At 29.1% G+C, this 25,578-nt stretch overlaps 2 protein-coding genes across 6 annotated transcripts; both read left to right on the forward strand.

The window, feature by feature from the left end:
• Nucleotides 1–10,414: 10,414 nt before the first annotated feature.
• On the forward strand, nucleotides 10,415–17,345 carry EDA7 (embryo sac development arrest 7). The gene is made up of 15 exons (XM_028068962.2): nucleotides 10,415–10,704; nucleotides 10,792–10,982; nucleotides 11,603–11,703; nucleotides 11,798–11,888; nucleotides 12,021–12,079; nucleotides 12,200–12,320; nucleotides 12,560–12,628; nucleotides 13,581–13,633; nucleotides 13,721–13,829; nucleotides 14,228–14,398; nucleotides 14,470–14,628; nucleotides 15,524–15,616; nucleotides 15,731–15,913; nucleotides 16,125–16,321; nucleotides 16,562–17,345. Exons 1-15 carry the CDS (start codon nucleotides 10,572–10,574, stop codon nucleotides 16,899–16,901), a joined length of 2,070 nt encoding a protein of 689 aa, XP_027924763.1. The 5' UTR covers nucleotides 10,415–10,571; the 3' UTR covers nucleotides 16,902–17,345.
• A 5,652-nt stretch (nucleotides 17,346–22,997) lies between these two features.
• Nucleotides 22,998–25,560, forward strand: LOC114181741 (type IV inositol polyphosphate 5-phosphatase 9-like). 5 transcript variants are annotated; one of them, XM_085672514.1, is made up of 8 exons: nucleotides 22,998–23,369; nucleotides 23,440–23,629; nucleotides 23,746–23,853; nucleotides 23,950–24,289; nucleotides 24,429–24,613; nucleotides 24,818–24,926; nucleotides 25,031–25,182; nucleotides 25,259–25,560. In XM_085672514.1, exons 1-8 carry the CDS (start codon nucleotides 23,261–23,263, stop codon nucleotides 25,386–25,388), a joined length of 1,323 nt encoding a protein of 440 aa, XP_085528640.1. In that variant the 5' UTR covers nucleotides 22,998–23,260; the 3' UTR covers nucleotides 25,389–25,560. The 5 variants fall into 5 exon arrangements, with proteins under 5 accessions (XP_085528640.1, XP_027924080.1, XP_027924079.1 ...); XM_028068279.2 differs by having other exon boundaries at nucleotides 23,004–23,373; nucleotides 23,463–23,629; XM_028068278.2 differs by having other exon boundaries at nucleotides 23,006–23,369; nucleotides 23,463–23,629.
• Nucleotides 25,561–25,578: the final 18 nt, after the last annotated feature.

A 25,578-nucleotide genomic window follows, 5' to 3' on the forward strand; every position in this document is an offset into this window, starting at 1 on the left:
TTTGATGTATTGTATTTTTTTTATGTATTCTCAGTATAAAAAAAACATGTGATTAAGTCTATTTAGTTGAAAGAAAATAAATTAATCAAATTAAAGAAAAAAAAACAAAAATTGATGAGAAATGAAGGGAAATAGTGTTCTTAGATTAAAGTAAAAAAAGGATACAAATATACACAGTTGATTTAAAATAAAATAAAATAATACTTTTTAATATTACATTTGTTTTTTCACAACTTATTTTTTTCGCTTTATCTCTCTTGAAATTTGAGGAACTGAAACTTTAGATGCGCATATTTGAAATAATAGTTCAAAAATCAATACAGCAAATTGAAAAACAAATAATTGCACATCACTTTCATTTTTCTGCTCATTCATGCAAAGAAAAGCGGAAAAGTTGTTTTTTCCTAACTTTTATAATAATTTATATTTAAAAACTATATCATATTTGAAATCATTTTATGTTTAATTTGAATGGTAGCTTTTTCTAACCTTCACTCACTATATATAAATTATAAATGAATTGAAGTCACATATGACATACAGCAGCATATAGAATTTAAAAATTCTTAAATTTGGAAAAACAGTCTCTAAATAAAATTTTGTGAATTTGCTTTTTGCTTTGTCAAATAAAAACATTAATTGATATTTTATATCATTCAGTATTAAAGTAAGAAGAACTAAGTTTTTTTTATAAGAGATTAAAGATATTCTTACCACAAAAAAACATTAATTTTAATGGGTTATATTTTGTGTTTCCAAAGGTTTTAATCCATATTAAGTGTGTTACTTACAATTAGGGAGGTTGACAAGACGGGTAGGATACGGATAATAACTCTCTCATATCCTACTCATTGGATAAATATTCATCCCGTATTCATATCCATATTCGTGCGGGTACCCGTACCCGTACCTATATCCAAGAATATGTGTGGGTATTTACAAAAGAAAAATTAAATATCTAATAAAAAAAATTATAAATTCAAATAAAAATACAATGCATAACCTTTATGAATTTCAAACAAAGTGAAAATAACTCATCTAAATAGTATTGAATGACAATTTAGAAATAAACAAAGATTTTTTAAAATCAATTGATAAAAGACAATCCATTTCAAATCAATATGTTGATGTTTTAATAATTTTTTTAAAAAAATTAAATTAAAGTATAGCGGGTACGGATACAATGATACACAATCTCGTGCCGTTAACATGCGAGTATAAAAAATACTCATACCTGTTACCCGCGGTTGTTTAGTTAGAATATCCTATTTTCTACCCGTTGCAGGTTTTATCCGCAGATACCTGCGGGTATGAATATTTTTGACATCCCTACTTACAATTTATCACTCTCTTGCGAAGTTAGTGTCCCTAACATATTAATTAAAAAAATTTTAACTTATAAAATGACAAAATTTATCTACGATTTTTAAAATTTTAGTATTTTTCAAATACTTGTAAAAACTCAGTTACTTAATAGGTTTAATAGGTTTGTAAATCCCATATTACTTATGGAGAGTTGTGTGATATCCCTGTTATTTTTGGAAGGTTGTGAAATTTCTCTTATATAATATTTGTCGAATCGAGTCGAACTGATTGACGAGACTAATGGTCAAAGGTTGATTCTTGAGACAGGTCAACCTAAATAAAAAATTTAATAATATACTTTAAAATAATAATCTATTTTTCATGTTTATAAAGGAAATTCATGTTTTGATCCTAACTTGATTTATTGGACTTTGTGAATTTTTTTGATTTTGTAGACTTTTTTAATCCAACCCACATGAACCAGAATCAAGCCTTGTGGATTAGACCAAATTGATAGCTCTAATTATATTGTCATTAAATATTTAATTAAGTTTTAAGTATCACAAATTTAAAATATTTTTAATTTAGTTTTTTTAATCTTATGAAATGTTTGAAAGATTTTTTTTTGTCTAAATATTCCGTTGTTTGATGTTATTCTTAAGGAGATGACGATTTCTGACTACTTGTCTCTAATTTATAGATGAATTCTATTTGCTTTCTTTAATTTCCTCCAACTCAACTTGGTACTTCCCGTTTTTAAATGTGTGTGATTTGTGATTTGATCAATGAATTGAAATAAATTAAATAATAAAAAGCACAAGTTGATTAAAAAGTTGAAGACATAAAGACAAAAATAATAACTACATCTGCGGACAATAAAATAACAAACAACTTAAAATAAATATTTTAAATATTCAGCAAATTAATTTTTTAATAACAACTCAATTAAAAATATTAAATTTATAATTTATTTAAAACTTAATTCAGTCTTTCCTAAATCATAATCATATAACTCTTTTCTTATTAGAACATAAATATTCTTTGCCATGAGTAATTATATATGTGTTTGGAATGATGATTCAAGTATAGTATTACATTTTATATATGAAAAATACAAGTTATTCGAATTGATTTTAACATCATAAAATTGTGTTTGACTTAATTTTAAGACAAACTAATAATCTACCTTGAAGTTATGTTGTTTTTAGAGTAAAACCTTACTTGTTTAAGTTAGTTCTTACAAATGAGAATTTAGTATTGTATGAGATATGTTGGATAAGAATTTTCATTAATTAATACTTTTAAAAGAGAAAATAAAAATATTTTTTATTAAATAAAACTAGTTTATACATAACCTGAAAAAATTAAAAATAATAAAATCGTTTTGTAAATTAATTTATCTAAAAGGTATTTTTGACTTACGGTGTTTTTTTAACTTGAGAAAATGCTTACATTTTATTTTGTTATTATTACTAAATAACACATATTTTTTTGTGAATTTTGTTTTAAATTAACACACTTTTTGTCAATTTTGTTTTAATTTTTTTAGAAAATACCTACAAATTTTATTATGAAAAAATTTGTAAGAAATTACTACCAATTTGTTTGCAAAATATTTTGTATAAAACACTTGTTACAAAAAATTTTGTAAAAAATACTTGCAAATTTTATAGTTTTGTAGCTCACGAAAGAATTACCTACTAATTAAAACTCTTAGAAAAGAATGATAAAATAAAATATTTTCTTGTAAATTCCTTTTAAAAAATTTGAAAAATATGAAAATTTTTATTAGAGTTACTCTTTTATTCTACAAATATTTTATTTTATAGAAAAGCTTCTTCAAACATACTTATATCTAATTTTTGTATGTGTTAGTTTAATCAACCTTTATATTTACATAAATAAGTGTTTGAAAATTTATGGCTAGTGTAGAATTTTTTTTAAAAAATTTTATTCCATGTTAGACAAAAAAAATAACTTTTTCCATTAATTATTTAACAGTTGAAAAACATCATGTATTTTTCTTATAATTTTTTTTATTTTTATATTATAAAATTAATATATATTTTTGACATCATTTACCCAAGTTGACAATCTACTTTTAAAGTTATTTTTGTTATTTGAAAAGTTAATTTTTGTATTTGTAAAAAAATGAAAAAAATGAAAAGATAAAATAGTGAATATAAAGTGTGTGTAAATTTTTTTAAAAGAAATAGTTAAGTTTTCACTGGTAATAGTCTGATGAATTTGTACAACCATTAATTTTAAAGAAAAAAAATCGGAAGATTTTGTAGGAAATTTGTTTGAACTTAATTCATAAAACTAAAAAAAAATCTATACAAATATTTATTATGATATTTAATTTTCTATTTCATAAATTATAGATAAATAAATCCTTTTTGGTAGTGGTGATAAAGCCAAGAAGAGGGTGCAAAGTCCAAAGCAATTAACATGGGCACCAACACACATGAAGAAGCAGAATAGGAAAAATGATTTTGCAATCAATTGCACTATGATTGAAGAGTAGAAAAAGATAAAGAAAAGAGAAAATAAAAAAAAAAGCATTTCTTTTTTAACATCCTTTTGACAGCAATGGAAAAATAAAAAGTGTTGTAGGGCATAGACTCCATCACAACTAATCTTTCACCTTTTGCTTTCTCTTCCCAACACTCAAACATGCACCTCTCATTTTGAGTTTCCTTTTCTTTGTTTTTCTTCTTTTTTTTCATTCCATTTTTGACTTTTATGCCTCGTACCCTCTTTCAAAACAATTCACCTTATTTCTTTTCTCTTAAATGCCTCAATTTAACCTACTGAGTTATAAAATTACTTATGTGAATCTTATGTTGCTAAAATATTTTTGTCAGGGTTAAATATGTTTTTGATCCCTTAACTTTCACTGAAAATTGGAATTAGTCATTCTCGGAAACATTGATCTAATTTAGTCCTCCAACTTTATAAATGTTTGAATTTAATCATTTTAACAAAATTTTGTTAAATTTATTTGACGTTTCAAACGTATTTCAAGACAATTTCTTAGCTAATATTGAAGCGGAAATGTGTCAAGCGGGGTAAACAACTCAAATACTCTTATGAAACATGTTTAAAAAGTTAAATAAACTTTAAAAAATTTGGTTAAAAGGATTGAATCGAAACATTTCTAAAGTTGGAGGACTAAATTAAGTCCAAGTTTCGAAGAGAAACTAAATCCAATTTTTTCTGAAAGTTAAGGAAAAAAAACATATTTAACCATTTATTTTAATATGTTTCGCATAATTATATCAAAGTCTCCTTTTTTTATTAATTTGATTAATTTTGGCTGTTATTTTTTATTGATATTTCCATGTGTATTGAATTACGTGTCACCTTATCAATTATTGTATATAGAACAGTTTCAAATATGTTTAAATTATCTTCTTTAACAATATAATCCTGCACGCATTCTTTATTCTTTTCCCTTGGAATGGGAATACCATAGATATGTTATTCCAATAGTATAATAAATAGATTCTACAATCCTGTTTCCAAGGGAATCACAGTTTTCTTAATAAATTGTGTTTGGTGATGCAATATCAGATAATCACATGCATATTTGTTGGTTTGAAATGGAAATTTAAGTTTTACTTTAGAATAGAAATGAAAAAGTTGACGAAGAAAAATATTTATATAAAAGATTTTATATCAAGAGTGATATAAGTTTCTTGTGTAGTTTGAAATTATATTTTATCATTGTTATAACTTTTCAAACCCATCAATTTTAAAGTGATTGATCATTAATTTCATCGATATGAAATATAGGATTGTCCAAAATTTAAAATTTATTCTTATCGATGATTAATGATGTATACAAATGTCAACTTGATTCATGATTCATAGGTCGGTCTAGAGATGATAAGATTATGTATTTGCGGATATATGGATAAAATTTGTGAAGAAAAATTGGTATTTATTAAAAAAAATTAAAATTAAAATTTGTTTTTATTTTATTAAGTTAAATTTAACTAAAATTTAATTTATATTTTATTAAATTAAATTAAATTAAAATTAAATTTTAAATTAAATTTATTTTATATTTTTTTTGTAGTTTTAACTATATTTTATTATAAAAATTTATAAAATATTTTTTTTAAATATCCACGGGTATCCATGGATACCTGCAAGTATGTTTTAAATGGGTATCTGATAGATAATTAGGTAGGTAACAAGTGAATTTTTTTTGTTGCGGGTAAACATCATCCATTATGATCTGACTTGTTGTCATCCATAGGTTAGTCATAGCCCAACCTTAAGTAAGTCTTTTTTAGGACTAAGGAGAGTTTAGCCTACTAAAAGACTTTAATTTGGTTGAGTCAGCCCTCGCCGAAATTTAGCCAAATCTGGTCGAGCTGATCCCAAAAGAAATTTGGCCAAATTCAGCCCATTCGACATCGACCAAAAATTGTCTAAATTTGATAGAGTTGACCAATATTCGAAATTTGGCCGAGTCGACTCCAATTGAAATTTGGTTGAATTCGATTGAGTCTGTCCCGACTGAAATTTGGTCAAATTCGGTCGAGTTTGCCCCAATCCAAATTCGGCCCCATCCTTGGTCGTAGGTTGAGACAAACTGAATTGGGTCGATGGTCAAGATGGATCGACCTAGGCCAAAGGTCAAGACGGTTGGCCCAGGCTGAAGGTCGAGAGGACTGACCCTAGTGAGGTTGAAGGAACTCGGGTTGATATGAGCATAAGTTCGAGGTGGGTTGGTCTGGGTCGAAGGTTGAGATGAACCGACCCCGGATGAAGGTTGGTTTTGGTCGATTTGACTGAAAGTCGAGACAGGCCTATTTAGCCTGAAAGTCGAGACAAGCCTATTTAGACTGAAAGTCGAGACAAATCGACCTAAATGGAAAGTTTATTAATATATTTTTTCATGTTTAAAAAGAAAACCCATGGACTAACCCAAACCCACATGTATTTTGTAAACTTTTTGGCCATATAAACTTTTTCAATAAGGGACTTTTTTACATTGTGGGTTTTTTTGACCCTAATCATGTGGGTCAAGAGCGAATTTGGATTCTCTGCTGAATTTTTTTGTGTTGTTCTTCTACTGTGTTTTCATAATACATTAATATTTTGACATTTTAAAATATATTAAAAAGATATTTAAAATACCAATACAATGTATTTTTAATGCTCAACAGAGGACATCACTAAAAAATCAATAGAGAATCTGAACTCGTCAAAAACTAACCTTGTGGAAGGGACTAAATTGACAACTCTAATTAATAAATTTGTATTGTATTAATGGAAAAAAATTGGATGAATTTAGATAAGAAGAGGAGTTACACAAAACATCTTAACAAAGTAGAAAAAAAGTGATGTATTACATTTAACAGTTTCATATTGGTTAAAATTCAAGGTCAATGATAATTTATACATATTTTTCTTCTTCAACCTTCTGAAAATAATTTTTGTCAGGACATTGGTAGAGAGGAGGAAAGTATCATGTCACTCAACCCTCGGTGAATCTTGATCGCTAAATGCCATTCAAGAACTTCACAATTGATTCTGCAGGAAAATTACGAAAGGAATAACTTTAATCAGATTGAAAGCATATACTATTTATTAGTATTATTTTTATGGAAAGGAGGAAGATAAGCATCAAATAAAAGAGTGATGCATCTAATGGAAAAGAAAAAAAAGGATTTGTGAAGAGAGGACCAATAACAATCCTATAACGAAGCATTATTATTTAACAAACTGCATAATCTGTGAATGTTCAGGATTATGCTTAGAATTATAAACTATTTACAATGAGAATGAATGTAACTGGAAATTTTGAAACGATTCCTACCTGATTCTTAATTTATAATCTGAAGTCACTGGGTGAAGCATAAGACCAAGAGTTTACTCAGAACCATTATTGCTAAAGACAAGACAAGCTTGAAGAATAACATACAAAATTAGAAAAGTTTGGATTTGAGAAGATAATTAGTAGAAAAGAGGATCAAATTCTTGAAATATCTGAGTTACTTGATGCAAATTGCTTTCACATTAAACAGAACACATTTCACTGATCAGAAGTTGGTTTTATAACGTGTAAGAAAAAAAAATGATTTAGAATGAAGGTGATTACAATGAAATGAATATGGCTGAAGTAAAGGCCAAGTCATTTTCGAGCATGACTTTTTGTGTAGAATGATTGGAATCTTAAGAACTGTTTTCAAGTTGTACTAATATTGGATAGTTGTCCTACCTTGAAAATTAGGGTTTACGATCTTGCAAAATGCAATTGGACCAAATTGGTGAAATTACACCAGAAGCGTTATGGCAGATAGATCAAGAAAACATTCAAATTTAATAATTCCAGAATTTACGTGTTAGAGATGTAGGATAAGGTCCTTTAGCCTCAAGCAAGCATTACATCCGAATATTTATGGAAAAGGACACAGTGATCATAACAAAGGTTTCCTCAAGTAACAAGCTATATTAAGAAAGAGTAATACAACATCGAATTTGGATTTTCGTTTATTATTTTTTGGATTATTTGTTTTACCGTACTTTCGTAATACATAAATTATTACTAATTTTAACGTTTTAAAAATATATTAAAAAATATTTAAAATATTAATATAGTATATTTTTATTGTCCAACAAAAATAACACCATATAACCCACTTGTAAAAAATTTGAACTCTAAGACGTCACTGAAACAACATGAAGAAACCTTTTCGGCCTCCGGTATATTTGTTGAACACATTTAAATTATCGTAATTTGCTTTTAATAATAAATTTGTACGTTTTTGTTTTATTATTTTGTAGGAAAAACCTTTAAGTTTTAATTTATATGAAAAAAATGAATTTTTATATTCAAAGTTATTAATAAAAATTATGAATAAAATATTAATATTAATAATTACTTTAAATAATGACTACAACATTATTTATATAAATTATATTTTAGAAAACATTTTATACTTAATGTTTTAAATTCTTTTCCTGAATATTTTATCATCTACATATTTCTATTGATATTGTTTTCGATAAAAACATGTTTAAAATAGACTTTCAGTAAATGTAAGATTTTTTCATATCTTATTTAAAAGTATTTCCTCATTTATTTTCTCGGATTAAAAAATTGATATGATAAAAAGGTAAAATATCCACGCTCATTAACCGAGAGTAGTTTTTTCTTGCAAGAAAATTATAATATACTTTTTATTTTATTTTATTTTTGCTATATATATATATATATTAAATATATTTTTGTCTAAAACATGTTTCCTTAAAATAAAATCCCCCAAATAATTTGTATTAAACAGTAACAAGTATCTATTATTTTTTTAAATTATTTCTAGATACTAATTACAAATAAATATTGAATATTTTACAAGTGATTAACATATATTAAGTACACAACAAATTATTTGGACTTTTCCATAAAATAATTAAGCGTTCTTGTTTTATTATGTGAAAATAATTTTGATATTTGTATGTTATAAGTAGTATATATTATTTAATATATTAAATTAAAATTTATAATTTCATAAAATTTATTTATCATATAAAATAATATTAAAAAATTATATAAGTTAATTGATAAAAAAAATATTATAATTAAAATAAAAACACATATTAATGCCATTTTAAATCATATATATATATATATATATTATTTATATATAATTTTATTAAACATTGATAAGTTTAATTATATAATCAATTTTAGTAAAAATTATCATATCTATAAATTAAATTATATTTTTTTAAGTATATATATATTATATTTGTTTTTAAGTATATATACATATACATATACATATATATATATATATATATATATATATATATATATATATATGCATTATATTATGTAGAAATGATAAAAGAATATAATAAAACAGTTGAAATATCATATTTTAAAGTTCTTATTTTGTGATATGAAAATAATTTTGATATTTATACGTTGTAAGTTTTATATATGATTTAATAAACTAATTTAAATATTACTTTTTAATTTTATAAAATTTATTTCTTTATTTTGAAATAAAATTAAAAAAATATATAAGTTAGTTGATAAAAGTTTAAAATATTATAATAAAAAATAAAAATACATATTAATGGCATTTTAAATTAATTGTATATTCTATTAACTAAATAAAAGTTACTTTATATATAATTTTTTTGTCTATATGTTATATTTATATTTAATATTATTTAGCAATGATACTTTTAATTATGTAATAAACTTTATTATAAAAAATCATATCTGTAAATTAAATTTTATGTGCTATATATATATATTTTGTGCATTATGTATAACAATATATAAAGAGAAGATTCTCTATTTCGTGTCCACATTTTAAATACCAATTTTACTTTTTAAAATATAATTATTTATTAATTTTTTTTAAATTGATCATTATTTTTATATATTTTTTTTAAAAATCGTCTATCTTTGCTCTTCTCTTTTACTTTATTTATCATTCGTTATTTTCTGATCTTTTCTTATATATTTCATTTAATCTTTAATAAATATAATTTTATTTTACATTATATATTACATTATTACCACCTATTAATATAATATTACGCATATTGAAAAAATACATACATAAAGCCGCGACACGTTATTATTATATAAAAATGATAAAAATTTATATTAAAACTATTGTAAGATTAAATTTTAAATATAGTAAATTAGATGTGCTTAATTTTTTGTTTAAATTAGAAAGAAAGTAAATGACAATTAAATGAGTTAAACATACAATAATGAGATAAATGAATGGAAATCATAGAAAAATAATATTTCCACTTTCTTTTTTGTTGATAAATTTGAAAATGGAAGTAATAATTTCTTTGAATAATCATGGAAGCAATTTTTGTTAAAAAAAAACATTATTTAAAAATGAATAGAAAAGAATACAAACACAAGTCAAAAGAAAATTAGAAAAGAGGAAGTTATTAAAAAAATGTTGATTAATTGAAATAAAAAAAATCTATCTTAAAATAATTTTTGGTACACTAAACTATATTTTTCTGTAGGAGGAAGAAAAAACAAAGAAGAAAAAAAAAGAAAAAAGAAAAAAAAAATAAAATAAAAGGAGACTGTCTTCTCCCCCAACTTAGCCTTAAAACCCTCACTCTTTCTTTGCAACCTGTGTGTGCTAGGACGCCGTTGGGACCTCCTTCTTCGCTCTTCGCCTTCCATCCTTGGACCATCCTTCACACTCTTCAATTCAACCGAATTCCAAAGCTAGCAATCACAGACACAGTAACCAACAATGGCGACTCGTGACGGCGGCATGAAGTCGACGTCGATTAACGGTGTTAAGATGTACACAATTGCGTCGCAACAACCTTCCCTGGCTTCCTGGCTCCCTTCTAAGAAGCAGAACTCTCATCGCAACGTTAAAAGTAACTCTCTCCTTCTATGTAACCTTTCTCATCCATCTATTCATTCATTGGTTCTTTCATTCATTTTTTTTCTTCTCTGCCTCTTAGGTTACACGCAGAACCTGCAACTGCTTGAGGATTTGCGCTTCACCACGGCGGCCACCAAAATTAAGGCCACTCCCGACGGTGAGTACATAGTGGCTTCAGGTATCTATCCGCCGCAAGTTAAGGTGTACGAGGTGAGAGAGCTAGGGTTGAAGTTCGAACGCCACCTGGATTCTGAGATTGTTGATTTTCAGGTACTGATAAACAGCTAAGCTAATTTCATTTGAAATGAATTCTCAAATTTAGGTTTATATGTTCCTCTAGGTTTTTTAAGCACATAGCTTTATTTATATTTAATTAATTTTGATAATATTTTTTATGTTTGGAAATTGTATTCAATCTCTTACATTGAAACTGAAACTGTTAGCTTGAATTAGACAAAGAAGTTTGGTTTATATTTGACTTCTGATAGTTGTGCTTCATTTTAGTTATGGGTACGTTATTGGTTGAGGTAACAAACTCTTACTGCATAGCTTCATTGAAGTACAAAAAGTTAGGTTTGTTGTATTCCAGTAATTTTTATGCTCATTTTATTATATTTAGTTCTTTTATTATGTCTCTCCACTTGTAAATTGTAAGCAACCTTTTACATGGGGATTGATTGGCTGAGGAAACTTGCCTTCAATTGAAATAGAAAGTTAGGTTTAATCTGAATTGACATTCATCAATATTTTCTGTCTTGTAAATTGTAATCCATTAATTGCTGTTCCATTTTGTTCATGTTTATATTAACCTTTTCTTTGTGGTGAAAATTGTGATCAATCTTTTTGTGAGAGATTGGTTGGTTGAGGTAAATGTGCTTTTGCTGGTGTAGGTTCTGACAGACGACTATTCAAAACTTGCATTTTTATGTGCCGATCGTTCTGTTTACCTGCATGCGAAATATGGAAAGCACTACAGCGTGCGGATTCCAAGGTTTCTTCTCTGGGCTTTTTGTGTATTGATTCCTCTTAGAGTTTAAAGTGTGGTTTGTGCTGTAGAATTGATGTTTATTGTTGTCATTTGGTAGGATGGGGAGAGATATTACTTATGATTGCTGGTCTTGTGACTTGCTTTGTGCTGCATCATCCCCAGATTTGTACAGAATAAACCTAGAGCAGGTATTTATCTTACAGCTTTCTGTTTTGGAGACATCTATAGTTGCACGGAGATACCTTTGTTTTTCTATTGGTTGAGCTTCGAAAAAAAAAGGAATACTTTAAATGGAAAACTTCTCTTTTTTATTTTTTCAGGGCCGATTTCTCTCCTCACTTAGCACACAGTCCCCTGCATTGAATGTAGTGTGTCGAAGGTAACTTGAATGCTGGTTTGCTGTGCTTTATTTTCTCCAATTATTAAAGCTTTGTACATTTTGTATACATACCTTGCTATTTGTATTAAAACACTGGAACATAAATTGTCAAAATTTTAGCAAGATTCATGGATTAGTTGCCTGCGGTGGCGAAGATGGTGCTGTGGAATGCTTTGACATGCGAGTGAGATCTTCTGTTGGAAGAATCGGTGCTGTTGGACCTAGTGGTGATGCTGACCAGGTAGCAATTCTACACTCTCACAATAGTCTTTCTAGGCATGAGAATACTGTGAGAATGTATCAATATTTTTTATATTTGATGTGCTGAAGCTGTTGTTATAAAGCTAGCATCAAGCATTAAAATCTCATATGTAACTTACTGTGTTTTTATTTACTCATAAGTTACAAAATTGAGGGTATAAATTTCTTTGTATATTTCTTTGTGTAATTGAGATCTTCTTAACCTTTCCATATTTGTAGGAGGTCACTGCATTGGAGTTTGATGAAGATGGTGGTTTCTTAATGGCTGTTGGAAGTAGTGCAGGAAAGGTATGGTGTTACTTAAATCATTGGTTGTGACTTTTGTCATTATCAGGATCTTGGCAGAATTTTTTTTACATCAGCTTCTTTGTGATTGAATTGAAATAGGCATGGTCATAGAATTTAAGGAAAGGTTGTCTTCATCTCAGGGTTGTAGTTTGCATATATGGATGTATACGTCTTAAACAAGAAAAAACTTATTTAATAAATTGGGCAATGTTTAAGGGATAATTATCCAAAAAGTTGAAGCTATTAAGTGGAGTTCGATGAATGGTTTTATTTATCTGGTAAGGAGTTCTACATAAATTTTACTCCATACACTCTTGAGTAACATAGAGTAGACATAATGCAAATAAATAGGAAAAAGAAGAAAAATCCACCATTCTGTTGAAGAACATGCCCTCCAAAAAAATGTGATGAATTATGGATATAGTATAAACTCCAAAAGTAAGAGTGTTACTCTCAAAGCTACCTTGTAATATGTGACGGCCTGTTGAGTTTGAGATGATGACGATCTAAGTTTGCACTTTACCTTTTGCTGAAATTTGACTAAGTCTCAAAAGCTTAACCTGTTAATTGGAAGTCCAAAGAATGGTTTGATATCTGTGATAGGAGGTTTATGACTGAGCTCAAAATGCGGTTCGATTCTATAGGGAGAAAGTCTTCAAAGTCCTAAGATATGTGCAGAATTCATTGAGTCAGAAGATAAGTTATTACCTCTCGGAGAACATAGTTAATTCAAAAAAGTACACAAAATGGAAACAGGACATACTTCTTGTGACTGCGAGGAGGATGAATTAGTTTCATGTATTTTTTTCAAAATTCTTTTCATTAGGCAAATGTTTTTTAAGAGAAAACAATCTCTTTGCGAGAACACAATATTTGCTTTCTAAACAAAGCCTCCATGTTTGTCCTCCCCTTTTAACATGGATATTTTATACATTTAATATCATGTATGCAGGTTCTCATTTATGATCTGCGCTCATCGCATCCTCTACGGATACAGGATCATATGTAAGTTGACATTTCCATTTGAGAAGTTTGTCTGTTTTGAAAATAGTTATATCTTTAATTAATGGTAGGTTAAAAATTGTTCTACAGGTATGGCAGTTCAATATTGGATATTAAATGGCATCGTACTCTTAACTATGAACAACCAATGTTGATTACCAGTGATAAACATGTTGTTAGGATATGGGATCCTCAAACGGTATTGGACTTGTGGCTCTTTCATATTTCCGATTAATAGTTCAACTGTTTTTCTCGTAATTAATTTGTGCACCTTGGTCATGCTTGATTTTATTCATAAAATTGTTGTGTTTAGTGTTTGTTTTTGTTAAGACTGTACGTACATGTGCACAGAGTTGCAGAGTTCAAATCCAAAGTAGTTGGTTAATGGTCATATCTTTAGCAAATATTTTTGTTATCGTCCCTATAATTTTGTTTTCTGTTGATAAGGTTTTAGCAATATATAAACTAAATTGTATATGCATACATCTTGTGTTTTGATGAGCTCTGTATCTGTTGTTCCTAAACATTTAGACAATCACTGTATTTAGATTGTATTTTTAATCAGTCTGGGTTGTTGATAGATTAATCTTTTTCCAGGGAGAAGGCTTGACCAGCATTGAGCCAACAACAGGAACAATAAATGACGTGTGTACATTTCCTGGCAGTGGTTTGATTTTGCTGGCCTTGGACTGTAGTCAAATACCATCTTACTTCATACCTTCACTTGGACCTGCACCTAAGTGGTGTTCTTCCCTGGAAAATTTCACTGTATGTAATTGTTTTAATGATTGGATTTTAATCTAGTTATCTTTGTTGTGACATTACAGTTATTTTTACAGGAGGAGCTAGACATGGGTGGACAAACAACTATTTATGATCATTACAAATTTTTGACAAAGGAGGAGCTTGAGAGATTAAATTTGACCAACCTTATTGGCACCAATGTACTTAGAGCTTACATGCATGGATTCTTTATCAATCATGCATTATACAAAAAGGTGGGTTGTCTTTGGTGTATTTTCTTATTGACATGTATTTCTCGAGTTGTTGAACTTCTGATATCTTTGTTTTTTCCAAGAGCCTAACTGTGTTTTCAGTTTTTTTACGAAACTTTTTATTTTGTTAAGTTGGTAAAGAAAAACCATGTAATATATTAGAGCTTACATGCATGGTTTCTTTATTAATCATCCATTGTACAAAAAGGTGGGTATTTGGTGTAATTTCTTATTTACATGTATTTCTCGATTTATTGAAATGCTGATATCTTTGTTTTTTCCAAGAGACTAACTGAATGTTCAGTTATTTATGAAATTTTTATTTTGTTAAATTGGTAAAGGAAAACCATGTAATATATTAGCTTAATGTAACATGTTACCTTAATGGCATCTTATTTGTCCAAAAATCTAAGAACTTGCAAAGCTTCATGATGGAGATCCTTTTCTTGCATTTCTTATGTGTAAATTTATTCCTGTAAGCCATATTTAATTTGACATTGTAAATTGGCTAAATTTCCCTTGGAATAATCTGTTGTGTTTCAAAGACCATTTTGGCTTGTTGCAGCGCTTTTGGTAGAAAAAAGAAGCATAATGGTCGCTGTATGGTTTATGTCCATGGTGTTTTTTGGTTGAAGTCAGATTCTCACATTTTCAAGGGTGTCCCTTGGCCATTAGATTTGATTTTGGATAGGGCAGTATTTGTGATTTGTACTTTAGTCAGGGCAATTTCAAGGAAGTTAGCTTTTTTTGCATGCAAAAAGACTTTATCTTTCTTCATTTTCCCCTTTATTTTGTGTTTTACATGTGCTGTTTTGGAGAATATCAGATCCTCAGCTTAGTTTTTACTTTCCCTGGATTATTTTTTGTCCTGTTACATGATGCATAAATTATTTTGTAGGCTAAAGCGCTGGCTGATCCTTTTGAATATGAAGCTTATATTGAACAACAGAAGCGAGAAAAGATGGAAGCTGAGCGTGCCTCACGAATCACGGTAAAACTGATTTTGTCAGTGATCATTTTACTTTTTCTGTTCATACTTTACGTAGGTAGGATGATTTGATGATGTATAATTCATTGCCGTATGCCTCGATCATTCTCCTTGCAGGTCAGGAAAAAGTTACCCAAAGTTAATCGGGCCCTGGCTGCTCGCCTCCTAGATAGTGAAGAAGCTGAAAATGAGAAGAAAGATGAGGATGACGATGAAACTAAAAAGGCATCCAAGAAAAAGAAAGGTCTTAGCATGCAAGATCTTCAAGATGATCGATTTAAAGCAATATTTACAGATGAGGTACTGTACTATGAAATATGGCAGTTGTGTTAGTCTTTCCAATGATTTTTTCCTCTCTCCACAGCCCTTCTATTCTATAACTAGAGAATATTTTAATGCATATAATGGGAAATTTGGAGGATCCATGCATGTAATTGTTTGTTATGACTTATGACTCTTATTTCTTTATTCCAGACGATTCTCTTTCTTACAGTTTCTTATGTGGTTTCAGGATTTTGAGATTAAGGATACTTCACAAGAATATCTGGCTTTACATCCCATGGGTTCTAAGAAGCAAACATCCCTGTTAAAGGAACATTTTGAACCTGTCATGTCAGATGATGATCAAAGTCTAAGTGATTCTGATGCATCAACATCATCACATGACGAACCTGCAAACGGAGGGAAAGACAAATCTCGGGTCCCCAGGTGAGAATCTGTTACTAATTATTTTGTATGGTTTCTTTTCCTTTGTGGGATATAAATGGGGTGGTGATCTGATACGATATGTGGAGCATTTCAATGATTTTTTTTTTCCTTTTGTAATGAACAACGTTTCTTTATCTGATATTTTATAAGATAAGCTACATGTGTATGAAATATGTACTTATTTTTCTTATGTATCTTTTTATTCTTAATTGCTGATATGCCTTTTTCCATAAAATGCAGAATGTATGAAATTAAGAATGAGCAGCACGCAGAAGCATTCTGGAGCAGAAAATCACTTGCAGGGGAGGAGTCACTTCCTATGGGAGACAGAGTTGCAGCTCTTAAAAATGAACAGCAATCATCTCGTGTTCCAAATGGAGTTAAGCAGGGTCCAGGAGGATCACGGGAAATCACTTTCACGTCGAGAAGCAAAGCTAAGTACAAGGAAGATGAGGAAGATAAAGAAGTCCCACACCGGAAGAAGAGAGGAGTACAATCCCTGGGGCTGAAGCCCCAGAAACCAGCATTTCGTGGCCAAGGGAGAGGAAAACGAGGGAACGGTAGAAGAGGACGTCGATAACGACCTTAGACACACAGTAATTTGATTCTTCTTAGATCTTGCTTTGTTCTTTTTTATGGCTCAGTTTTCCATCCATGTAGGGTCTTGTGGGTTGAAGGCGCACAAGTAGACATGGCTGCAGGGCCACACCATCTCTCATACGTAATATGTACCTTAAATATCTTTGCTTTCTTGTTTACTTTTTACCTTTTCCCCCATTTTTGGGTGCCTCTAGTTTGTGTGGAACCTAACTTAATTGCTACAATTTTGTTGTTCAAAAGCCAGGGATAATCTCAAATCTTAATCATAGGAATAGGAATTTATCTCCCTTTATGTGAGAATGTAACATGCTCTCTCAATTTTGTGTTTAGTATTTTTCACCCATTGGGGCTGAATTCTCTCATTTATGTTTAGTTGGTGGGTTTGCTGTAAGTTATGATAATGAAATCTTAGTTGACGTTGGAAGATGAGTTGCTACTGCTACTGCATGGTTTCGTTAATGGTTTTTGTTCATGGTAAATAGCATGTTATGAAATTTATCCAAACGTGAAAAATCAAAACTGTGAAGTCATTAATAAATTCTGGAATTGTATTTACTTATTCGATCCATCAGTTAATGAAATCAAGAACATATACTTTTTGAAGTTCTAATCAATTATGAATTGACTGTGAATTGGAAGTAGTCAACAAATTAAGTATTTGTTTAAATATCTATAAGTTAATTTTTAATAATTTAGTTCAAGAAAATGTATATATATATATATATATATATATATATATATTAAGTTGTATTTATCTTTGGTCAAATTATGTCGAATGACACTTATTTTTTAGTTTTTAAATAATTTTTATCTTTATGTTTTAAATAAATGAAGCTCATCTTTTTAGTATTTTCATAAAGTGAATATTAGATTTATTTATTTTTATAAAAAATATATATTTATTAACATTTAGATAATAAATTATGAAAGTCGAAAATTAAAGCTTTAAAATATAAATACCAATTCAGTGATTTAATTATGGAATTTTGTTCTCATCTTAAAATGAGAAGAAATGTGAATGTCATTTTAATGAACTTTATATAAAGTAATCACAATTTATCTTTAATCTGTTGGAATATTCCTTAGATAAAAATAAAGATATTGTTCTCATTATATAGATTTAGGATGTTGTTCATATAATATTCTTTACATATAGAAGGGAAAAGTCAATCCATATGACTACAAAACCATGAGTCTTTATATTGTTTGAAGGATAACCCTATCCATTATTAAACAACCTGCTATTTCCAGAAGGTCTGAAAGAAAGAGAGTTGATGAAATGAGCGAAAGTGAACAGCTTCAAATGAATTTAACATTTTGAAAAATGATTTTTTAACAATTAAATTTTAACAATTTTCTCTTATAACTTGATGTGTTATTTTTAATTTTTTATATTTCAAAATCACTTAAAAAATAACACATCAAAATATAAAAAAAAATTGTCAAAATTTAGTTATCAAAATATCATTATCCATTAATATCATTGTCTTCAAAATGTAAGAATACCGATGGTATTATGCATGTATTCCATTTTTGGTGTGCTAATCTAAACTGAAATGAATGGAGGTAGAATTGAGAGTTTGTTTGCAAAGGGTGTGGTTGTGATTAGCTGACAGAAAGAGAAGAGTATATACATCACTTCACTTCCGTAGGGAGAATGAAAGTTCCTAATATGATAAAACCTATAGGGTTTTTAGCCTTAGACTTTAGACGATAGTGGAACAAATTAAGATGAGGGTGAGCTATATATGTTAACAAATATCTGCCACATCTATAGCTTCTAGGCTTCTTATTACCACATGGGTATGGTTAGTCTACACCTCAAGTTGGGGACAAATGTTTCTAGACAGTGACAAATTGAAATTACCATAATATTAAGATACCAAAGAAATTTAATAACAATGAAACATAAACAAATTCATATAAATGGTTAAAATATCTATTTTAATTCAAAATCTTGAAATAATAATTTTATGAGTTCTCCTATTTTCATTTTATTTTTAATAGTTGAAAATCTAAATATAAGTTTAGGTTCAACATTAAATAAAAATAAAAAAGTTAAATATAGGAAGACAATAAATAAATTATTTTAAAATTTTGGATTGGAAATCGTGTTAATATTTTATATGACTTAAACTCGTCTCATTATCATTAGCGTTGTCTTTGATAAATTCTTTCTCAAAAAATTCATTAGTGACTCACTTTAAATTTCCAGCACATTGTTTTAATAATTATTTTAAATTTTAAACTTTAATGTTGTACATCATATTTGTACACTTAAACTTAGAAAGATTATATTTTATTTGTGTAATTAATCATGATTAGAGTTTAAGATTCATAATCTCTTATGTTGATTGAATTCATATTTCATTAATATTATCATCGGATAAATCTTTTCTAAAATGAGCCATAATCGACCCACTTTGAATTCCTAATACATTGTTTTAATAATTATTCTAAATTCTAAACCTTAATATTTTATTATGTTAGTGCACTTGGAAAGATTGTGTTTTAGTTATGTAATTAATCATCATTATTTAGCTCTTATGTTTGACAGCTTACCAACCCAGGTGATGGATGAACTCTGTGTTTCTCTTTTCTCACATTTACTTACATATATAGTATTAATAATGATTTCAATGATTTTTTTTTATACAAGAACCAAACAACCAAAAAGATACTGTCAGAGGAGCACATGAAGGAATTCAAATGGGAGAGGGATCAATTATTGTGGCCATAAGTTAATTAGTGTGAAAAAAAGTTGAGTAAAGTTATGAATCCATTTAATTATACTATGTCTAGTTAAAGTGCAAAAGTGTAGAGAAAATTTAAAGAGACTAAAAATGGGAAACTTCTATAATTTCATACACGAAAAGGTAAAAGTGAGTTCCCCTCTATTCTTTCACTCTTAAGAATATATAAAAAAAAATGGTAAATTTAATACAACAAATACTATCATATTTTGTTTTTAATACGACAAGGAAACATTTTGAATCTTTTTAGTTGAGGTAATTAAGCCTTCTTATATACCTGTGTTAAAAAATCATGCAAATAAAAAAAAAATTAAACAGTAACTAAAAACCACTTCTTTTGAAGAATAATAGAAATGGGATTGTGTTTTCCCTTGGTATCATTTTCTAATTTGCTTTGGCCCTTTTGAATTAAAAAAAGTGTAGAGAATTCAACTTTCCTATCATTTTTTTTTCTTATACCAAATAATTTCAGATAAAGTCTTATTCATTTTTCTTCTAATTTACAACCTTCGTTTCACTTAACATGACGTTTGGAAAGAAAAATAAACAAAATTACTTATTATCGAACAAAACCAATAATTCATAAAATATTTTTTCAGGACTATCCTTAATTAATGCTACATAATTAAGAATATACATAAGTAATTAATCCTGGAGATATGAAATATGTTAAGAAATTGTATAACTTTTTATAAATGGGAAATATCATTTACATTTCTTTATATACAGTATATAAATGGGAAAAATAAAATGAAAGTTTTTATATAATTAATTATCACTTAATTGTGTGTTTGAATGAAACAATTTAAGAAAGTAATTCTTTTATTTGGAGAATTTAAATTTTTTTTAAGTAAAATGACTTATTTGGATGAAAAAATTAGAAAGAAATCGAAATTGAGTAATTCTTAAAAGATATTTCAAATCATTAAATTAGTAGAATTTGAAATTCACTAAAAAAAAGAAAGGAAATTGAAATTCCACAAATTTTGGAATTCTCCATTGTTCAAGATTAGATGTGTCAATTTGACTCAAACGACCCAAATGACCTAGAGGGGTTTGGCCAACCCGACGACATACACGAGTTGGGTCGGCCTGACGACCTATACAGGTTCGGCGACCTATATAGGCCCGACTTGCCCAACGATACAAACAGGTCCGACCGACCCGACGACCCAGACAGACCAACCGACTCGACGACCCACATGGGCCCGACCAACTCGACGACCCAAACGGGTTGGCTTGAGACAACACCGTCTTAAATTCGTCTAAATTTGACAAAGTTGACCTCGACGGGAATTTGGAAAGATTCTGACAAGTCAGCACTGGCCGAAATTTGGCCAAATGTGACCTAGTTGGCTTCGACCTAAATTTAGCCAAATTGAATTAAGTTTATGTCGATCAAAATTTTGCTGAATTTGGTCGAGTCAACTCAATCAAAATTTGACCGAATTTAAATATTTTAAGTTGACAATTATATTTGTTAAATTTAATTTCAAAATTAATATATTAAAAAAAATATTATTAAAATAAAATTTTATCTCACAAGAGAAATTCAATTATTTTATCCAAACAAGAAATTGAAATGTAAGGTATTTCAATTACTCTATCCAAACAAATTATTTAAAAAATGAAGGAAATTTAATTGCAAGAATTTCAAATGCGCATTTCAATTTCTTAGAATTGTTAAAATATTTCATCCACACATAAAGTAAAGTTTCTCATCGATCACGCAATTTTTTTTACATAAATCATACACCTTTTCAGAATAAATTTATTTCTTCACTATTCTTCCTATTTCTTTGATTTTTTTCGAATTCAAAAAACAATGCTTAAAAACAACGATATTGATTTCCAAATAGAACAAGAAAACGGATTAAGTATGTACCAATGAAAAAAAAAAGGTATACCATAGTGAAAAAAAGATGAAGAAAGTTTATAGTGCTATTCCATTATTGAAGGTAGCAGGAACTATAATGAATGTCAAAATCAAAGATAGGGTTTAGAAAAAAAGGGTTTGCGTGAATGATTGATTCATTTCCCACTTTTGTCTTTGCATGATTTGAGAAGAAAATTCTGTCCATAGTTCAATGGTGTCTTGCTTTTGTTTAATTTGTTTAATGATAACTATGATAATGGGACTCTAAATTTGACACTTGTATATCTTGCAACATTTTATAGTATAGAAAGAATCAAAGGTTAGAATAATTTATTGTTAGAAATTGTTTATTACTAAAGTTGGAGGAATAATGTGCACCTAACATGGAAGGAATCACACTAATCACATCAACCATATCATACCAATCATCTTTCTTCTCAAAGAATGGAAACCCGTGAACTCTCCTCATATAAATTTTGGCACATTTTTTCACAATTTCACACTCCAAAGCATTTCAAGGCCAATTTTTATATCTAAATCTTATTTTAAATGTAATTCATCTTATTTTAGAAATTTAATTTACGTATTTTTTTTGGAATGCTTATAAAGACGTTTGTTCAAAAACATATTCATACACATATTCTAATGTGTGTGCAGATAAAGGAATCAATTATTCCTTCCATTCAATGAATTCATAATTTTTTAACTTTTGTATCAATTATGATGCATGCAAAGTTGTGTAATTGTTAGACAGTGAAATAAAAAGGTAAATATATGATAATTTTGGGCATAACAAACCATAACTTTAACTAAGTCTATATGATAGGTATGATTGAAAGGGTATTGTCCCTTAAAATGAAGGATATAGGATGTTTATGTTTGCACATGGGCAGAGTTGAAAGGAGTGCAATGAAAATGACCAACAATTCTATTCATACGCCAAACATAAACATAGGGTCATCATTATATAGTTATTTTGTGCATGTTGTGTCAAAAACCTATGCATGCACCTAGCTTTAGGTTTAATAATAATCATTGAGCAAATGACATTTCTATCCAATGACTTTATCATATGTTTGGTTTTTTGTATGTTGAAAGAAATTCATCAACTATATCTATCTAAAAGGAAAAATAAAACCAGTTTATGTCCAAGTCAAAAACAACATTTTAGAGCAGTTAATGGAAAATAACTTATACAAATCAATTTGCATAAGCTTATTTTTCTTAGTTTAGGAAGTTGTTTTCCTTCTTAAAACTACTTACAAACAAATTTCTCCCACCACCTTCAGCAAAAAAAGTGATAGTGGTGAAAGAAGAACTGTGTTTGTTTGACTTCATGACCTTACAATAATTAACATTTGCTATTTTCCATAATCTCACTTGTTTAAGAAACGCAAGAGTTTCAATTTCACTGATTCCTAGAAAGTATCAGTTAAATAAAAGTTCATAAAAAGTATGGTAAGGGATGGGGTGGGGGAATACATAAACATACGCGATCAAACATTAAGAAAACACAGAGAAACATGTTATGTCTGTATAAAAAGGAATATAAAGAGTAAATCCTGTATGTATGAGAGGTACCCCAGGTTTTTTCTGCTGTCCCTACATGGCTAAAAGTTGTCCATAACCAATTTTTTAATCAATTTGATTAAGCTGCATGCTTATAAATCCCCTTCTTCCACTCATAATAAACCCTTCTCATGATATTTGATGCAGTTTCTTTCTTTTCTTGCTTTTCTCTGGTTTGATATGCCACTTCTATATTTTGCTAGAATTGTAGTAAAAAACCATTGGCAAGAACATCACATAAAGGATGCAAGTAGGTATCTCTTTCTCTTCCTATGTTGCTTTCACTCTCTCTATTTTGCTCTTTCTGTATGCTTTATGAGTGTATAATATGTTTCATCCAAAGATCATGCAGGGCTTGAAGCTGAGGGAGAGTAAGATTATGAAAAAGATATTAAACATTGATAGCTTCAAAGGAGAAAACCAGAATTCATCAGAGGCCAGAAAGGAAACTCCTAGTTTGAATCAAGCACCTGCATACTCAAGAAGACATTTCTATCATCAAACCAAAAAGTATGAGGTCATAGTAATATAAATTCTTGAACAAATTTTTCTATGGCACTTTAATCCTTTTCTAGCTATACATCACCTTTGATGCAACTCTGATTTTGGAAATTAACTTGCACAAGGATCTTTGTTGGTTCCTGGAATATTGGAGGCATTACACCACCCAAGAACTTAGATATGGAAGACTGGCTTGACACAGAAAATAATTCAGCAGATATTTATGTTCTGGGGTAATCATTTGCTTTTGTTAATTAAAATTATATGTAAGAGTTAACTGCATAGAAACTAAACTGTTGGATTCCTATTATTTCATTATGATGTACTAGGTTCCAAGAAATTGTACCTCTAAATGCAGCAAATGTACTTGGTCCCCAAAACAGAAAAGTTTGTACGAAATGGAATTCTCTAATTGGAGCAGCCCTTAACAATAGAACACCAACAAAGATGGTTGAAGGAGATAGAATAGCTGAATCACAGAAGATATATCCTTTGAAGGAACATAATTGTGCAGAGGGAGAACATCAACAAGACTTTCAGTGCATCATAAGCAGGCAGATGGTGGGAATGTTCATAACCATATGGGTTCGATGTGACCTCTATCAGACAATCAGGCACTTGAATGTTTCATCTGTTGGCTGTGGAATCATGGGCTACTTCGGAAACAAGGTTTGTTTTGACATGTTACAGAGAAATAGAATGCATGTTTTTGTTTTCTTTAACTAAACAAATAGCTGTTTGAGAATGCAGATGGCAGTTTTGAAACATCAAATGAATTCTTAGTTCTTTTATTGATCTTAAAATACAGGGTTCGGTATCAATCAGATTTTACTTGCATGAAACAAGTTTCTGCTTTGTATGTAGTCATCTAGCATCTGGTGGAAAAGAATCAGACCGAAGACAAAGAAACGTTAATGCAACAGATATTTTGTCCAGGACAATCTTCCCCTCTGGGCCTCTGCAAGATAGGCCTCAAAAGATCATTGATCATGAGTAAGTGCATATTAGATTGTGTAAAACTTACACCTTTTTTAAGACCAGAGATATATTATCATTGTATATGAGATATGTAACTATTTCCAGTTCCTCAAACTGGTTTTGATCGAGGAACATTTAAGTAATTGGGTATAATCAGTTTATACAAGTAGAACACATTCAATAGAACTTCATCTAAAAAGGGTACCTGGTCCCATGCAGCCGAATAGTCTGGCTAGGAGACTTGAACTACAGGATTTATATGCCAAACTCTACAACACAATCACTGATCAAGAGAAGAGAGTGGGAAACCTTGTTGAAATATGATCAGGTAATGCTTGTTCAAATTAAAAACCGTTTAAGGTAATGGTTTTTATTAATTAGTCACTACTGTTTTGAGTTCAAGAATTTAAACTCCACTCAAATTATGTATAGCTGAAGCTGGAGCTGATGGAGGGCAATGTGTTCCAAGGTTGGCATGAAGGAGTTATAGAGTTTCCACCTACATACAAATACCGGCCAAATTCTAAAGATTATCTAGGTTGTGATGAGCAGCATAGAAGCAAAATGGGGCGTTCTCCAGCATGGTAAGCATACATCAAACAATTTGGTTGATTCTGAGGTCCCTTAAGAACATGATGGTGTAGAGTATTGGTATTGCAGGTGTGATAGAATAATATGGTTTGGGAAGGGAATGAGGCAAATCCAATACAACAGGAGTGAGTCAAGACTATCTGATCATAGACCTGTACGAGCAATGTTCACAGCAGACATCAAGGTGGCAGTGAATTGAATATGGTTCAAAATGTTACAACAAAAGCTTTCGTCCAATACATTTCACTTCTCATTATACCATTTCTCAAATGAGGTCTATCCTTTAAGGATCCAAGACATGTGTATGGTAGGCCAATTGTCAGACTTTAATATTTTTGGTTTACTTTTGCCCTACTTTTTGTGTTAGAAAATACATAAGAGGCCTGAGA

This window comes from Vigna unguiculata, chromosome 4, assembly GCF_037176805.1.
Source record: "Vigna unguiculata cultivar grain cowpea cultivar isolate G323 ecotype 2 chromosome 4, ASM3717680v1, whole genome shotgun sequence".
NCBI classification, from domain to species: domain Eukaryota; kingdom Viridiplantae; phylum Streptophyta; class Magnoliopsida; order Fabales; family Fabaceae; genus Vigna; species Vigna unguiculata.

What these genes read in the sequence shown, in the direction of transcription:
- EDA7 (XM_028068962.2), top strand. Translation starts at nt 10,572, where the DNA reads ATGGCGACTCGTGACGGCGGCATGAAGTCGACGTCGATTAACGGTGTT. An exon ending in ACAGAATAAACCTAGAGCAG is followed by an intron (nt 11,889 to 12,020) that starts GTATTTATCTTA and finishes TTATTTTTTCAG; the next exon opens with GGCCGATTTCTCTCCTCACT. An exon ending in CTTCCCTGGAAAATTTCACT is followed by an intron (nt 14,399 to 14,469) that starts GTATGTAATTGT and finishes TTATTTTTACAG; the next exon opens with GAGGAGCTAGACATGGGTGG.
- LOC114181741 (XM_085672514.1), top strand. Translation starts at nt 23,261, where the DNA reads ATGCAGTTTCTTTCTTTTCTTGCTTTTCTCTGGTTTGATATGCCACTT. An exon ending in TTCTATCATCAAACCAAAAA is followed by an intron (nt 23,630 to 23,745) that starts GTATGAGGTCAT and finishes AACTTGCACAAG; the next exon opens with GATCTTTGTTGGTTCCTGGA. An exon ending in CCTTGTTGAAATATGATCAG is followed by an intron (nt 24,927 to 25,030) that starts GTAATGCTTGTT and finishes AATTATGTATAG; the next exon opens with CTGAAGCTGGAGCTGATGGA.